We start from the raw sequence: 16,794 nt of genomic DNA, 5'->3' as shown, positions 1-16,794 counted from the left end.
GTAAAGGTTTGTGCCAGCAAGCGAGGCTGGGCTGGCCTGGGCATGGCCCATGTACAAGTGCCGGGTCTGGCTTACAGCACACGTCGGTATCAGCTTGGGCGCACAGGTGGGCGTGTGCAAGCCAACGTGCACACACATTTACCTATGGGCATGTAGCTGGGTGTCCGTGTCACTGCTCTGGGCCGGCCCCAGCGGGCAACACGCCCAGGCTGCTCTGAGATCTTGGCACTGGGGGCCTGTCCCAGCCGCTTCCACACTGCAGCCGGCTCGCCCATCACGGCCATGACTGCCCCTAGCTGCTGGGTCTAGGCAGGATCACCAGTGTCCCATCTCCCTGGTGCCCCCCTCCCTTCCCCGGCTCTGACAGGCTCCACCCTGGTGGGAGCTTCCCCCCACACCAGCCCTTGGCTCCTCTGGCGAGGGGTGTGAGCTGCAGATGGGGCAGGGCCCAGGAGCGATAGGGCCCAGTGGGATCCTGGCTCCCTGTCTGGGATTGAGGGGGTGTCAGAGCTGTCCTGGGCCAGGCTCTGACATTCTCCCGTTTAAGGGGATCTGGATCCAAGGGTTGGCTTTGACAGAGCTAGGCCCAGCCCTGTGGCCAAGCCCCCTGGGTGCGCTAGACCCCCCCCTCCGTTCCGTGTTTATCTACACACACACAGACTGTGCCCACCCTGGAGTTGGCACCTGCCCACTCGGGCAGTTACAGGCACACCACCCCTCCGGCCAAGCCCTGTGCCCTCGGCACCACCTTTCACTGGCCCCTGGGAGGTGCCGGTCTGTCCAAAGGGCTGAGCATGCATGATGCCCTTGGGCACTTTGGGAACCTCCTCCCCCTGCCCAGCGGGGTGTTGATCCTGCATGGGGGGGGGATTCCTTCTGCCCCCGACTTCCTTGGCGCTGCCCTCACCCCCCGGAAGGCCGGCCAGCCCTGGCAGGGGGGAGCCGGAGTTTCTCCAGCGCGTGTGTTCCCATCTCAGCCTGTCACTGTCACCAAGCCCCAACCGCTTGGTAAATGGGTTTCATTAAGCAGGGAAGTGGCGCCAAGGGAGACAGGCGGAAGCGACAAGGTGGGGACCGTTAACCAGACAGATGACGCCATGACAAATGTGTGGACTGGAGTGGGGAGGGGGTGGGGAAACCGAGTCAGTCTGACAAGGCGGCTGCGGGGCAGGGCAGAGGTTGCAGGTGGGGGAATCAGTGGCTGAGGGACCCTGGTGTAAACCCCCCCCCGCCCCGTGGGCCGGCACTGGCAAGCAGCTGTGATAAACCAGCGTCAATTAACTCTCACTTTTAGAGGGGCTTAAAGGGCCATTTGAGTGGATTTATCCCTGTAATAATGTACAAACAGCCTGGCCCGCAGGCTCAGGCTGGTGCTGGTGCTGTCTCTCCTGGGGCCGCTGGCTCCTCTCTGGGCCCAGCGTGGCAATCAGTTCTGCAGCTCTGGTCCCCAAGCCCCCGCCTTACAAATGACTGGTGAGGCTCCCCCATCAATCCCACTCGCAGAGCCCAGTCCGTGCGTTGAGCTGGGCTCCGGGTTTGGGGGGATATAAGAGCTGCAGCGGGGGAAGGTGTTCACACAGCGCAAGGAGGGAGCGGGGCTAGGGATCATACCGCAGCCATGGACGTGCGCCTGGCGCTGCTGCTGGCCCTGCTCTCGGGCACCGCGCCGACGGGCCAGTGCCTGGAAGGAGGGAGCGTGTCCAAGGAGACCCTGGCGGACGAGCCCAACGGCTACCTAAAGAGACTCTCCGACTTTCTGGTGAGCGGGCGCTGCCCAGGGAGGTGGCAGTGGGCTGGGTAGGCAGGGACCACGGCTCTTGGGTGCACACAGCAGATTGTCGCTCCCTCACTGGGTCCAGGCCAGTGGACAGAAACGGGACCCAGGACTCCTGGGTTCCCTTTCCATCGCTGGGAGGGAGCGTTGGTCAGTGGTTAGAGCAATGAGCTAGGAGCCTGGATGTCTGGGGTCTATTATGGGCTTGCTGTAACCTTGAGAAGAACCACATCCCTGGCCCCCTCTGTGCCTCAGTTTCCCCATCTGTTAACGAGCCCGACCTACCTCATGAGGCTGAATTAATGAAAGGGCTCTGAGTTGCTGGTGGGAAAGATGCAATGGATGGGCAGAGGCTCCCTGCTCCCCTCTTTGAGTCATGGAGCATCCCCCACCCCCACCCCAGCCTTGCAAACGGGAGTGGCTGAGTGCTGGGCTCTTGTTCCTGGTGGTGCCTCACGCGGTCTCTGCTCTGATCCTTGGGCCACTCAGTGCCACCCACTGATGTCAACGGACCACGTGGGTGCGACAGGTGCCTCGCACCAGCTCAGCCCCTCCTGGCCAGCGGCGTTGGTGGCAGATCACTGGACACAGTATGTTAAAACCAGGGCTTCGCACGGGGACAGCTAGGATGCTGTCACACATACACCCCCCACCGCCTTGCCCCAGCATCAATAAGCCTCTGCCCTCACCTGCACAGAGAAAACCCCGACCCATCCACAGTGACCCCCATTCCTGGCTGCTGGGCTCTGGGGTATCCTCCCCCAGTGGGGCTGGAGCCGCACCCGGTGCTGTGGGAACATGATGTCTGTCTGTCTGTCCCAAGGCCTTTGAGCTGCTGGCGGATCTGAGACACTGGGGGGTACCCCATCCCCAGCCAAGCAGTGCCCCAGCAGAGCCACAGGGATCTGGTAGGCTCTGGACCCCTCCTGGGGTCCCCCATGCTGATGGGCTGAGCCTTTCCCCTGGGAAACAGGAAGGTTCTGGCAGATGGAGAGGAGAGACACGAGCTTCCCGCTGTCTGCTGGCTCCTCGCGGTTCAGGCGGGGTGCCTAAGGATTTGGGCACTTGGATGCTACGGGAATCGGGGGATGGGCTCCCCTGGGATTCGGTGGCAAATCCCAGCTGCCAACCTTAAGGCCAATGATGTCAAAAGAGGCCACCGACCTGGGGGGTGGGACGTGAAAGAATCTCAGGCTGTTCCCTCCCCGCAAATGGAGCTAGAGCAGCCCACAAGGGGGCCCCTCTGAGAACCTGGGGGCCCAAGGAATTATCCTTCCACCCCGCTCCCACCCTGGTGGGTAGCATCACCCCCTTTTTACAGAAGGGGAAACTGAGGCACATCACGGGGCAGGAACTTCCAGGGTCACCCAGCAGGCCTGTGGCAGTGCTGGGAATGGAACCCACGTTTCCTGGCTCCATGTGCTAACCACGACTGAGTTTAGAGAGCGGCTGAGTAGCTGGAGCGTCCCCTGGGAGTCCATGCTGGACCCAGGTTAGTTCTGGGGGGACAGGAGACAGCACCTCTGTGATGCTCATTCAAGCACATCTGTTGTTCCCCATGGGTCTGGCAGCGGGGTCGGAGGTGCCCGTTAAAGGGCACCTGGTGTTGGATCCCAGGGAACCAGGGCGTAAGCCCTGCCGTCCAGGCCCACTTCCACCCAGGCAATTCCCCACTGCCTCCCTGCATCCCCAGCAGGAAAAGGAGTTTGCCATCCCTGTCTGCCTGTAATGCATGGTTAAACACGGCTGCTGTGCTCCACCCCAGAGGCAGCTGCCTCCCGGCGCGGGCAGCACCAGCCCGGGCTGTACACACTACGGGACAGCTTGGGTTCCTTCTGGTTAAAAGGCTGAGGCGGGTGCGTGAACATTGCCCTTCTGCAACCTGGAGCAACAGGCACCCAGTGCGAATTCTTGCAGGGCCTGAGGATGGGCCAGGCTGCCCGTGAACGTCCTCGTTTAACCCCCTGCAGTCAACCCACCTCCTCCCCAGATCTCTGGGGTTGTTCAGCTCTGGGGCCGCAGTTTGCAGCATGGGGCCCTCTGCTGGCAGGCTGGACTCAGGGACTCCAGCAGGGTGAAGAGTTTGGCCTAATGGCTGGCAGGGGGAGGCTTGATCCCTTGATGGGAGAGTCCCTTGATGGGGGAGGGTGGGGGTGCGGGTACCCTGCCTGGCTGCCTCTTGGGGGGTTTGATATCCAGACGGTGCTGCCCCGAGTGTGTAGGGTTGGGGCAGCTGTTAACGGGCAGGGGCACTTGGCTGTTTGCCCCACTACACCGCAGGGTGGGGGGGGGATTGGATATATACAGGTTGGCCAAGAGCAAACCTCAGAACCACCTTGCTCATGCCTGCCCCCCGTTTCGGCTCACCTGCAGCAGTTTAATACGGTGGCACTGGCCCCTGGGGCCAGCCGAGCTGGGGGCCCAGACCCAGCCTAAACGCCATCCCTGGGCCAAATTCCCCCCCCCCCCCAACGCGCTGGGACCCCTCTGCAGGCAGGGGGCTGTGTAACCACATCCTGTCCCCACCCCTTGCAGCAGGAGAGTGAGGATCGCGCCCCTCGGTCCCTCTCCGCTGAGCGCCTGCCGAGCACCCTGCTTCGCTCTCTGTTCTTCGCCCTGCAGCGACCCGGCCGCAGCCCCTCCTTCCTGTTCCAGCCCCAAAGGTAAGGAAGGGGGGCACTGGGGCCCACCCACACCCCAATAACCCCCCCCCGCTGCTCTCTGCAGCAGCCTGGAGTTAATATCTCTTGACTCTCCAACATGAAGCAGCATCAGCCTTGCTCACTGCTTGGCTAGAAGCCCCCCCCACTCCCGCCCTTTTGTAAGGGGACGGAGGGTGAGTGCTCATTTTACCAGTATACCTGCCCCTGACCCCCTCCTGACCCTCATACACGGGACTGGATCCCGGTTAGCTCAAGCCCTTTCCCCAGGGCCACACACTAAATGGAGAAAGCCCTTTTGCTACTGGAAGAGGCGTCCACCTGGGCTCAAATACAGTCCCATGTAACCACCTGGGGTTAGACCCATGTAACCACCTGGTCTCAAATACAGTCCCAAGGGCCTGGGGGATGTGGTGCCAACACAGAACTCGGGTTTGGGGGCTAAAGGGAATTGAGCTAACCGGCATTATAACTCCTTGGTCCCCAGACACGCCACTAGGGGGCACCCTCTCCTCAGGGTCCATCTACACCAGGGCAGGACAAACCGTGGTTAGCACGAGTTAAACCTGCCCCACTTGGCACCAGAGGCAGCCTGTGGCATATGGCCAGCTAGCAGTCGTTTAGAGGCACAGAGTTGGCCTAGGGCCCCCTCCCCAGCCCCTGCAGCTGCTCCTAGCTACAGACCCCAGCGCGGATCTCAGCAGCGCCTCCCAAAGTGGGTCAGTCACATGAGGTCAAGGCGTCCTGAGTCCCAATCCAGAACTCTCGCCACTAAGCCAGACATACTCCTACCAGGCCGTGCCCTGCTCCCCAGCCAGCTGCCGGGCCGAGGGGTTGGGCTGGTGGGTCTGCACTCGAGTCTGGGCCCTCGAGTTAGGTGACTGGCAGTGCCGGCCTAGTTCACACAGGGCAGGTACTGGGATAGGGCTGGCGCAGGGATACTGTAGCCAGTTAGCCCCGTACCACCTCGTGAGAATGCGGGTGTACTGGCGTAAAGGAGCCTGCTACAGGTCACAGAGTCCGAAGCCAGCAGGGACCATCAGCTCATCCAACTGGACCTCTTGCCAGAGGCCCCTACAGTTCCCCGCGTCGAGCCCAGGACTTAGGTTAGACCAAAGCAGACAGGCTCAAGGCGCTGACGCTGTTGTGAGCCCAGATGCCAGAGGCCCCTGCCACAGCAGGGGATTGAGTAGCAGAGACGTGCCCGCATGATCCCAGCAGGCGACCTGTGCCTCACGCTGCAGGGGAGGGGGACCCCCCCGCAAGGTCCCTGCTGATTTGACCTGGGGGCAGGGGGGATTCTTTCTAGCCCCCAATCTGACCCCTGGTTCACCCCAGAGCATGTGAGTAAGACCCACCAGCCAGGCACCAAGAGAGGATCCTCTGAAGTGCCTCAGAGCACCGGTCCCACCCCAGCGGCTGCCATGCCCCCCTTAGATGACAAGCCCCAGAGTCCAGCTGGCGGGACCAGCTTGGCCGCAGCAGCACCTGGCAGCCCAGTCTAAGCATGGCTGTAGCTCCAGCAGCCTGGTGAAGGGGCTACGTGGGTGGAGACACAGCCCGAGGCCAGCGGGGATGGCCCTGGCACCAGTGGGTGCATCCCACTGGCCCTTACTTGGTTTGATGGACCCGGCGGTACAGGAACAGGGGGCACCAGCCAAGCTTGGGCCATGGGTTGGGCCAAAGGCACTTCAGCAGCCAAGGGTTTCATCTGTCTCCCTGCAGGTTTGGCCGCGAGACCCAGGGGAGCTGGGGCAGCGAGGGCCGGCTCAGCCAGCGCGGCTGGGACTCCATGGCCCCCCAGTTCTGGAGCATGGCCGTGCCCCAGCGCTTCGGGAAGAAGTGACTCCGAGGGGCTGCTTGGCTCCAGCACCCGCCGGCCCGGATCAAAGCCCCCCCATCCGTGAGCAGACTGGGCTGGGGTGACCGTGGCTCTGGCAACGATAATAAAACGTGAGCGTCACAGCTGGGGGATATGTGGTCAATGTGCCTGCGGCACAGTACCGCCCTTCGCCTCTGGGGGCAGCCCACACCCAGGGGGGCAGCACCCTCGCCGTGACACAATCTGAAGCAGGGAGGGAGCGGTTCTGAGTTCTCCCCTGGCTCCAGTCAAATGGGCTGAGCTGGAAAGGGAGAGGCCGGGGGCCACTGGTCTCTGCCCCGTGCGCGCTAGATCCCACTGCCTCCACCACAGCCACAAGCGGGGGGCGAGGGAAGATCCTACAAGCCAGGGAGGGAAGGGCCCAGGTGGGCCCATCTCAGCGCCAGGATAGGCCAAGCTGCCCCGGCCAAACCAGTGCCCCCGCCTCACGATGGGCAGCCGGGTGCCTTGGCTCCACTCGGCTCCCCCCACCCCACTACTGGGCCTCAGACTGGCCCCAGCGCCCGATTGCACCCACCCAGCCGAAGACTCAGCTGGCCCCATCCCATCTCCCCAAAAGGAAACACATCAACATTTTGGAGAAAACCCCTCCATCCAGTTTATTTCCCATCTCCTCCGGCACTTGCTGCCCCCAGGGCGGGTTCCGGGACAGTCCCCCCCACAATCGATCCATGGGTTCCAGCACTGGCCCCCTGGCCATGGGGCTTGGCGACTCCCCCGGCACGGCACGGACGCTGATCAGGACAGGAGACGCGAGGGCAGCTGCCCCTCCCAGAGGGGATTTGATCCTGCAGCAAGGTCCTTGGGCCCGTGGCAGGGGCTGGCTGCACCTGAATTTGGTCTTAAAAACCTTGTGTCTCGCCTTTAAACAACAATAAAAATCTACCCCGCCCCCCCGCTCCAGTCCCACAGGGGCGGCTCCAGCACAGACCCCTGGGGGGCGGCTCTTGCTCCTGGCGGCCCAGGGCAGCTCCATACTCCAAATCTGCTCGGGACCCAGTTCCTAGGATGGTGCTTCGGCTGCTGACATTGAGGGTGTGGGGGAGCAACTCCTGGGGGGGAGGGGGGGTTCCAGCCCCGCCCAGGTCAGGGGGCACAGTCAGAGGCTGCTGACGAGTCTGGGGATGTAGCGACGGGGGTAGGAGGGCGCTGACCCTCCCTATGGCCAATAAGAACTTTTGCTCTGTGCGGCTGGAGCAGGACAGCAGCTGGGGGGGGCAGGTTGGAACAGCCGTGGGACAGCATTAGCCCCCCAACAGTGCAGTGGAAAGCGCTGGGCTCGGCTGGGGGAGGGGGACTCCCTGGAGTGGGCAGCGCTTGGATCAGGAGCGATCTCCTGCTAGGGTGAGCTGCTACACTGGCCCTCTGTGCCCCCACGTGTGGTGGGGGTGTCGGAGCAAGTGGGCCCCGCCCCTGAGAGCCCAGTGCGTCCCTGCGTTCAGAGCCCACTCAGGCCTGGTGCAGGCTGCTGGGGCAGGGCTGGCGTCTCTCCGGGGGGCTCCAGGTCCTGCCCCTCACGAATCAGGGGAAGCAGGACGCCCCGCCCTGGCCATGGGGCTGCGTGTGGGTCCAACCGGTGTCTGCCCCAGCCCCGGCCTCGGGAGGCATGTGCCGGCATGGCTCCAGGCACCCACCTGGCTGAGCGTCCACGGCCCCAGAGGCTCTGCTGGGCCCGGGCACCTCCTCATTTGCCTCCCGCCATGATCTTGAGGTACTGCAGGGCGTTGCGGGCAGCGGCGGCACGGGCAGCAGCGCGGGAGGCGGCTGAGCCGTGGCACACCGTGGTCGGCTGCGTGGACAGCTCCACCAGGCACTGGTACAGGCCGCTCAGGCTCATCTCGTCTGCGGGGAGAGATGGGGCGTCACGGCCGGGGGCGCTGCAGGCTGAGCCCAGGGGGGACGTGGGTGTGAGCACAACAAGGTGTGCTTGGGGGGGGCTGCTGAGCCCCGGGAAGGGGGGGGGGCTGGATGCTCAGGCCCAGGGGAGAGGAAGGGGCAGAGGGTGATGGGCGAGCCCCTGAGGTTGGGGGGCAGGGTGCTCGGCCCCTGTTTGGGGCATGGGGGAGGGCGCTTTTCCCGCCAAGGCTGGCGTCAGCAGTAACAGACTCTGGAGGTCGCTGCCCCTGCCCCCCACGGCCGGCCCGAGGAGCCCCCAGCATATGGCGCAGTGCTGGGGAACCCTCGCCCCACAGGAGGGACAGTGCCGGCCCTCAACGGCATGGTGGAGCATTCCCGTGGGGGCAGGCGCCTGGCGGGCAGCGGGGGCCAGGTGGGGTCTCTGCCCCTTACCAATGTCCAGGTAGCTGATGTCGAAGCTCTGCTCCTCGGAGAGCTCCTGCAGGAGGCTGCAGAAGCCGGCGTTGAGCGCCTCCAGCGGGTGGCTCTTGAGATGGAGGATCTTCTCGCCAGCCGAGTTGCGCAGTGAGTCCCAGGTGCAGCCTGAGAGCCGGCCCTTCAGGCTGTCCAGCTTGTTCCCCACGGTCTGGAGCGGGGGAGAGAGCATCAGCTGGGGGCCCAACCCAGCAGTGGCCGAGGGGCAAAGTGTTGGGGGAGCACGTCTAGGCCTGGCCTCTGCTTACAAGGCAGATCTGCAGAGCTGCACTGCCGGGGGGTGGGAAAAGGGACGCTCTGACGTGGGCACAGCCCTGCCCACCTAGCCCTGACGCGGGCACAGCCCTGCCCTCCTAATCCACAGAGGAACCCCCACTTCCGGTGCAGGAGGCTGCGTCTACACTATGGGTCCCACTGGCACAGCTATGCCATAGGGTGGACGAGCCACTACTTTGAGCCCAGCCGCTCAGTTCGAAGGGGCAGGCTGGGCCTTGTAACCTCCATAGGTTGCCCCACAATCCTACTGGGCTCCTTTGTCTCTAAGCGGCATGATGCATTGCGTGCTGGGAGGTGTAGTCTCTATGGGCCACACCCTCCATTAGGGAGGGAAAAGCCCCACTGCCTCCAGCTCCCAGCATGCAATCTGTTGGGCAGCTTATAGTCTCCATGGGCCACACACTCCCCTGCTAGAAGCCCAGACACATGCCCGCTATTGCCTCCAAGCAATATGGAGCACTGCGGGCTGGTAGTTGTAGTTTCTATGGACACACCTCTCCATCAAAGGGTGAGACCCCATTGTCTCTTAGTAGCACACAGAGCACTGCATGCTGGGAGTTGTAGTCCCTATGGACACACCTCCTCCATCAGAAGGTGAGGGCCCCATCTCCAAGCAGCATGCCGGTCCCGCCCTCGCCCGCACTCACGATGGAGAACTGGTCCTCCTCCACCTCGGCCTCGCTGCCCTCCCGCTGGTCCATGGGCACATTGTGGATTCGCACCAGCATCTTGGCCGCCGCGTTGCGCTTGGCCAGCTTCTTGGAGGTGCCGCTCCCTGCAGGGGGAGCGCTGTCATCGCTGATGCCCAAAGCCCGGCATGGGCACCGCTTGCCCTCTGGGGAACAGGGGGTTAACTCCTGCGCAGCACAGGGAAGGGCTAGAAGAGGAGCCCTCTGGCTGCACCAAGGAGTCCCCTAGGGCCTTGTCTGATAGGGAAAGATCACCAATGGGGGTGTGCCTTCAAGAGGTTAGGATTGAGGGGCACAGGCAGAGCTGGGGTGGGGAAAGCCCAGGGCCGGGACTGCGAGTCAGGACCTGCCCAGCCCCTCCCTGGCTCCACCTTTGAATGCTGGATTCACTCACCCACTTTAGGGGCACCATGTTTTCTCTGGAATTAATCTGAACACCCCTGTAATCCCCACCCTCCCCGGGACCCTCTTCTCCCCATGGGAGGTGGAGATGCTCCCATCACCCATGTCGCCTCAGTACATGGCCGGCAGTTACCTATTTCGATGAACCTCTCAACCCGGCAAGTCATGGTGAATTCCTTTCGGTGGGCAGGCCCCGATTCCTGGGTGACGGTGTATTCTGGCAGCCTCCAGCCCTTCTGGACCACCAGCTCCTTGGGGAGGGTGACAACGGGGCATCATGAGAGCCTTGGCAGGATCCTCCTCAGGTAGGGGAGTCGGGGACCGCCTGACCCCAGACACAGCTGGTGGTGTGAGCACCAGCAAGGCTGGTTCCAGGGACCTGGGTGGAGAGGCCCTCAGACTGGCAGCAAACACCCAGGATAGGGCAGTCCCCGATGCCCCTTGCAGATAAATTCCTACCCAGATACCCTGGCCAAGCTACTACCATTAAACACCAGGGACTGGAGGAGGGGGTAACTGGCTGGGGCAAGTCTGAATCCAGGCATGGTCAGTGCAGACCAACCTCCCCCCAACCCCCTCCCCCCAGACTGTCACTTAGTGGCCCATGTGACGTTTGGGTCTCATTTAGGGCTGTCAAACAATTAAAAAAAATTAATCACAATTAATTGCAAGATTTAAAAGATGGTGATTCATCGTGAGATAAAAAATGAATTGTGATTAATCGCAGTTTTAAATCGCAGTGTTAATAATAGAATACCAATTTAACTTTATTATAAATATTTTTGCATGTTATTTTTTCTATCTTTTGAAACATATTGATTTCAATTTCAACACAAATACAAAGTACACACTGCTCGCTTTATATTATTTTTTATTACAAATATTTGCACTGTAAAAAAAAAAGTGCAAATCTACAAGTTGAAGCATGAAGAGGCATACGAATGTTTAGCGCATCTGGCACGTAAATAACTTGCAATGCCAGCTACAACAATGCCATGCAAATGCCTGTTCTCACTTTCAGGTGACATTGTGAACAAACAGCAGGCAGCATTATCTCCTGTAAATGTAACCAAATTTGTCTGTCTGAGCGATTGGCTGAACAAGAAGTAGGACTGAATGGACTTATAGGCGCTAAAGTTGTACATTGTTTTGTTTTTGTGTGCAATTGTGTAAAAAACCAAATAATTCTACGTTTGTAAGTTGCACTTTCATGATAAAGAGATTGCACTAAAGCACTCATATGCGTTGAAATGAAAAATATTATTTCTTTTGTTTCTCTCTTTTGCAATACAAATATTTATAATCAAAAATAGTAATAGATAGTGAGCACTGGACACTCTGTATTCTCTCTTGTAACTGAAATCAAGATATTTGAAAACATAGAAAAACATCCCAAAGTAGTTATAATAAATTTAAATTGGTATTCTATTATTGTTAAACAGTGCGCTTAATCACAATTAATTGTTTTAATCAAGTTAATTTGTTTTGAGCTAATCGCTTGAGCTAACTGCAATTAATTGACAGCCCTAGTTTCGTTGTTTTTATCATGGTCATGCCTAGAGGTCTCAGCTGAGATCAGTCTCATTGTGCTGCACAGACACCAGGTGAGACAGCCCCTGCCGCAGACAGACAAAGGAGGGGAAACTCCGACACGGAGCGGGGATGTGATTTGGCTGAGATCAGTAGCACAGCCAGGAAGAGAATCCAGGTCTCCAGAGTCACAGTCCAGTGCTCTAGCCAACACCACGTCCATCCCTAAGTCACCATGGCAGCCTACCTGCTCGCAGACTGGCTCAGCAGAAGCCATGGAAACCGAGAGCCCAACCCAGGGGAAACTCAAGGGGAGGGTGGGGAGTTTGCCCAACAGCGCCTGGGCTGCCCAGTGTCTGTGGATGGGGACAGCCCATCTGGGCAGAGGTCCCAAGAGGGTTAGGAACCCAAAGGCTATTGGAAGGGGTCCTCACATGGTGCAGCCGGTGCTGTGAGACTCACCCCTCAACACCCCCACTCTTGAGGGACTGAGGGAACCCGACAGCCACAGGCGAGACACATGGGACTGGGCACACCAGCTGCGGTTTGGTTCTTCCAGTGATAAGTTCTTCCCGGGATCTGAGTGCTGCTGAAAGGGGCCAGCTGGACAGCTCCAGAGTCCCGTGACCACAGGGTTGGGGACAGCCCAGGCAGCCCAAGCCCACCCCGAACCACCCGCGAGAGGGACCCCTGTCTGCTGAAGCTGCTAATGGAGATGGCAAAGGCTCAGATCCACCCAGGAGCCATCAAACAGCTGTCAGGATTTGGGCCCAACCAACCCGTTCCAGGATTCAAACCAGCTACTCTGCCCCATCTGGCCACCCAAGGTCTCTGGTACTCGAGGGTCATGAAGCCTTTTGCTTCAATAGCTTCGTCCCCGGTCCAGCCAGCCCAGGCTTACCTGGGGCACTCCCACTCCCCAAAGCGAGCAGAGGCCCTTGCGCCACGGGGAAAAGTGCCCCGACGGCACCTACCTGCAGCGCCCCCACAGGGTTACACTCCGACTGCTGGGGCGAGACGGGCGACTTCACCTCCATCGGTGAGCTTCTGAGTGAGACACAAGGGCACCAGTGAAGGGGGCTGAGCTGGCTGTCTGGGCTGCTGCCTACAGCCCTTGGCCAGGGAGTCTGCTGGAGGTGCCAGGGGCTTGCGGGAGGGGGTGGGGAGCCACTGGCAGGAGACACCCAATGGAACTGGGATGGGTGACTCAGTGGAAGGCACTGGCTGCAATGCTCCAGTAGGATGCTAGGGGGCGCTGTGCTGCAGGGAGTACAATGGGGGAATCAGGAGGGGACACTCTCCCCTCTGAGTCAGCGCTGACTCCAGACCTCCAGCCCCCCGGTGCTAGCAGGCAGTGCCAGAGGCGGTGCTGTTTAGTTGAGCCGTAACAGCGAGGTCCTACGCCCTGGGGGTCACCCGAGTCCCCCTGGCTCTTTTCACAAGAGTTGGGGCACGAATCCCCATTTCGGCAATTCCATTCCGGCGCCCCAAATACCCCCGGCACTTTCAATTACCAACAGGATCCTTCTTCACTCCCTGCCCTAAACTGTAGTTGTATTGCTGTAAGACACCCGCCATGCTCTGCCCCAGAGACAGCTGCATTGCAGAGATGGGCGACACAACCCAATACTCAAGACATTTGGGGATGAAAGGTGCGGGCGAGACGTATGTGCCTCTGAGCTCACCAGGCCAGAGGTTTCCCAAGCACAGCCCCCAGCGTGGATTTGAGTGATTTTTGCGTACCCAGCTTGGGACCCTGAATGTACCATGGCCACCCCCGAGGGCTCAAAAACCAGGGACTGGCTTAAGAATCAGGTGATTTTTAAACAATAATCACTGTTGGGTTCTTACATTTACCTGGTGGTTACTAAACCTTTTGCAGCTTTTCTAGGCAACCCCCAGGGCAAGACACTTAACCAGTTTTTTAATGGAAGCTGAGATTCCCTGTGAAATAACATGACTCCAGGAGCTGGGGCTTTAAGAATAAATACCAAATAGCATGCAGATTGGCAGTACTGCTGATAGGGCCCTGATACCTGAGTTCCCACTCGGCACCAGCCTATGGTCCAGTCAGGCAGGGGGACTACATTGCCCACAACCCCTTGCAATGCGCTCTACTGCCCCAATGAATCCTGTGATACAGAGTCCTCACCAGGCCTCTACCTACAGGCCAAATGGGCAGGAGGACTACATTAGCCACAACCCCTCCTGCCCCAATGCATACTGGGATACGGAGTCCCCACCAGACTCTGAAAACCAATCCCCTTTGAGGTGTCTTTAAATTGAGCACCCCACCAATACAAAACAAAGTGTCCCAAGATCACACTGGGTGACCTTGGCCCAGAGCCCCTCCCTGTGACTTTCCCTTTTACCTGGGAGAGGCAGCAGGCAAGATGGGCGCTGCGGGGGCCGCTGCGGTGCTGAGCTGAGAAAGGGGCTCTAGGGAGAAAGGAGAGCTTTGAAAATAAAAGGTGACAAACATTAAAGCAGGCTTTGCGCCTCCGAGCGCAACAAGAACCAGCTCTTCCTACCTCTAAACGCTTGGGTGTGGTGCCACTTGGGGGCAGGAAAGGGACCGCGGGGACTAGGGATGTTTTAATAATGAATAATACCACCACCCAGCTCAAATGTAGTGCCTTTCATCCACTGATCTCAAGGCACTTTACAAAGAAGATCAGTACCATTATCTACATTTTACAGCTAGGGAAACTGAGGCAAAGAACAGGGAAGTGACTTGCCTAAGGTTACCCAGCAGGCCAGTGGCAGTGCCAGGAGTAGAACGCAAATCTCCTGACTCCCAGTCCAGTGCTCTAGCCCATAGGCTGCACCAGCTGGGGGCCATTTCCTCAGCTGAGATTCTCCATCCCCAACTCTTCCCACACGTACCCCCAAATCTCTCTACTCTGACAGGACTGGAGTGGGGAGTAGAGGGCGGGTTTGGGTCTGGATGCGAGTCTGCAGGTAAAGGATCAAAGAAGTTGAGAAGCAAATTAAGTAAAGGCCCAGGTCCCCCCTCTGCCCCCCCTCACCTGGATTCCTCCGATGCTGCTGGCTCCAGCATATTTCCCCCTTTCAGGAGCTTTAGGGCCACCTCTGCTGCCTTGTGCTTGGCTGCCTTCTTGCTTGGGCCTTGACCTGGAAAGCAGGGTGTCTAGCAGTTAGAGCAGTGGGGGGCTGGGAGTCAGGAGTCCTGGGTTCTATTCCCAGCTGTGTCACTCAGTTGCTCTCTGTGCTGGTGATAGATCAGCAGCTCCCAAAGCTGACGGCCTCTAGCCCCCAAGCAGGGACAGCAGCAGGGCGAGGAACTCTGTCTCCATGGCCCATTCTGCCTTGAAAAGTGGCCCATGGGGGGCTGGCAAGTGCCAAGAATCAGGAGGGTTGTTTCTATGGTGGAGGCGCCTGTGCCACTAGGAGCTGGGCTGCGACCCAGCCATCTCCCTCCACCCAGAGGCTACCAAACAAGACCTTAAGTGCTAACAGCTGAACTTGAACCCAAGACCTCAAGGCCCTGGGATCCTCCCGCCAAGGATGCCCTAGGCATGGTTCAGATTGGGAAACAAGAAGCTCCGAGTTCCACCCCCAGCCTGAATGGGCCCCATACTCCAGGATGATGACTCCCATCCCCCTCAGAAAATCTTAGTCACCACCCCCTACTCCGGGGAGAATTCTGGCCAAAGCCACCTCACCCATTCCCCCTCCGCTCACTATAGCGCCACCACCTAGCTCTTACAAAGCACGTCCACCCACAGGGCTCAAAGCACTCTATAAAGGAACCCAGATTCGAACTCAAGAGTCCTGATCCACAGCTCCCTGGCTCCAAGCACGAGTGACACCTTTAATGCAGAGACGCGATCAGTCAGCAGGAGGCAGCTCAAGATCAGGCCCCTCAAGTGGGTGGCAATGCCAAGGTTCCCCTTGTTTGGGAGCCATATTTACCCGCCTCCCCCACGGGTAACTGACCGGTGCAGCTAATGTCCCCGACAGTCACGCGGAAGGTGAAGTTGGGCTGATGCGCTTGTCCCTCGGCTTTGAGTAGATCATACACGGGCGTCTTGCCTATTCTTGTCCCATACTCCTGGAGAAGGCTGATCGGGGTCTTTCCGGGATTGGAGGCAAGCATTTGCTCTATACTGGGGCAGGGGACACAACACAGGGACACAGGCTCAGAAACCACCAGAGATCAGGGCTTGCCCCAGGGCCTTAAACACCCAGGGCTATTCCCAGAGCCGGAAGGGGGAGTTGTGGGGAAAGAAGCAGTGGGAGAAGCTCCCCCTCCCACACCAGAGCACCCCACTGATCCTGGGGAAGAGTCCCCCAGTAAAGGGGGAGGGCTGTAATGAGAGCAGCTACCCCCTCCCCATGGCAGTCTCCCTGGTCCCCCAGTAGGAGGGGTCAGTGGGATCAGCTACCCCTCGTGATGCCCCCAGTGAAGATCCCCTCAGTGCCCAGTTGGGTGGTGGGGCTCAGTGTGAGAAGCCGTCCTCCACCCCTGGATGCTCCTCTACGCCTGTCTGAGGACACCCCAGTACCCCGTGGGAGCAGCTGGCTCTATCCCATGATCTCCCACCCCTGTACCCAGCGGGGCGGGGGGCCAATGGGAGCACGTCCCCACCCCGCCCCCATTGGGGTGGTGATGGGAGGAGCTGCCCCCCAGGACCCGCCCCCACCTCCCGGGGTGCAGTGACACCCCAGTGAGGGGGGGCAGTGGGAGGGGCTTCCCCCAGGATCCGCCCCCCCCCAGCGCCCAGTTTGGGGGGAGTGGTGGGCGGGGCCGCCCCTGAGCCGCCCCGTTACCTGGGGAACCCGCCACTCTTCTTGGTCCCACAGGCCTCCTCCTCCTCACTCATTCCCTCCTCCTGCCCCACCGGAGCCACCGTGCCTGCAGCCCTGGCTGGGAGCCCCTCTCCGGCCAGCGAGCGCCGCCACCGACAATGGCTGGGGGAGGCCGCCCGCGCCGCCCAGGGATCCCTGGAACATGGAGTCCTTACCAGGCCCCTCGTCCCTGGCCCAGCGGCAGGGGAACTACATTACCCACAACGCCCCCCGCGCAGCGCGGCTCTGCCCCGATGCATCCTGGTACATGGAGTCAGCACCACGCCCCCTCTTTGAGCCATGTGGGCAGGGAAGACTACATTACCCACAAACCCGTGAGACGCACTCTGATAGCCCCGATGCATCCTGGGACATTGAGCTCCCGTCTCTGAGCCCTGTAGGCCGGCGCAGGAGGACTATATTACCCACAATCCACCG

General features: G+C 60.0%; 2 protein-coding genes across 3 annotated transcripts; one reads left to right on the top strand and one right to left on the bottom strand.

The window, feature by feature from the left end:
- Nucleotides 1-1,566: 1,566 nt before the first annotated feature.
- NPFF (neuropeptide FF-amide peptide precursor) lies at nt 1,567-6,399 on the top strand. Its single transcript, XM_048831891.2, has 3 exons — nt 1,567-1,759; nt 4,310-4,437; nt 6,160-6,399. The coding sequence occupies exons 1-3, from the start codon at nt 1,619-1,621 to the stop codon at nt 6,278-6,280; spliced, it is 390 nt and encodes a 129-aa protein (XP_048687848.1). The 5' UTR covers nt 1,567-1,618; the 3' UTR covers nt 6,281-6,399.
- Nucleotides 6,400-6,889: 490 nt separating this feature from the next.
- On the bottom strand, nt 6,890-16,556 carry TARBP2 (TARBP2 subunit of RISC loading complex). Of its 2 annotated transcripts, none has more exons than XM_075121844.1 (9): nt 16,533-16,556; nt 15,505-15,674; nt 14,574-14,679; nt 13,917-14,000; nt 12,519-12,591; nt 10,148-10,265; nt 9,571-9,698; nt 8,606-8,798; nt 6,890-8,158 (listed from the first exon to the last, which is right to left on the bottom strand). In XM_075121844.1, exons 2-9 carry the CDS (start codon nt 15,662-15,664, stop codon nt 8,001-8,003), a joined length of 1,020 nt encoding a protein of 339 aa, XP_074977945.1. In that variant the 5' UTR covers nt 15,665-15,674; nt 16,533-16,556; the 3' UTR covers nt 6,890-8,000. The 2 variants fall into 2 exon arrangements, with proteins under 2 accessions (XP_074977945.1, XP_074977944.1); XM_075121843.1 differs by lacking the exon at nt 16,533-16,556 and adding an exon at nt 16,339-16,513.
- Between the last annotated feature and the right edge of the window lie 238 nt (nt 16,557-16,794).

This window comes from Caretta caretta, chromosome 20 (assembly GCF_965140235.1).
Source record: "Caretta caretta isolate rCarCar2 chromosome 20, rCarCar1.hap1, whole genome shotgun sequence".
In the NCBI taxonomy this organism is placed as follows: Eukaryota; Metazoa; Chordata; order Testudines; family Cheloniidae; genus Caretta; species Caretta caretta.
Note: the sequence above shows the minus strand (reverse complement) of the source record. Positions and strands in the feature narration are given on the sequence as shown.

Coding starts and splice junctions, on each gene's coding strand:
- NPFF (XM_048831891.2), top strand. CDS start 1,619: ATGGACGTGCGCCTGGCGCTGCTGCTGGCCCTGCTCTCGGGCACCGCG. Junction 1,760..4,309: donor AGAGACTCTCCGACTTTCTG/GTGAGCGGGCGC, acceptor CACCCCTTGCAG/CAGGAGAGTGAGGATCGCGC. Junction 4,438..6,159: donor TTCCTGTTCCAGCCCCAAAG/GTAAGGAAGGGG, acceptor GTCTCCCTGCAG/GTTTGGCCGCGAGACCCAGG.
- TARBP2 (XM_075121843.1), bottom strand. CDS start 16,391: ATGAGTGAGGAGGAGGAGGCCTGTGGGACCAAGAAGAGTGGCGGGTTC. Junction 14,680..15,504: donor CGGGGACATTAGCTGCACCG/GTCAGTTACCCG, acceptor CCTGCTTTCCAG/GTCAAGGCCCAAGCAAGAAG. Junction 10,266..12,518: donor ACCCTGTGGGGGCGCTGCAG/GTAGGTGCCGTC, acceptor ACCCTCCCCAAG/GAGCTGGTGGTCCAGAAGGG.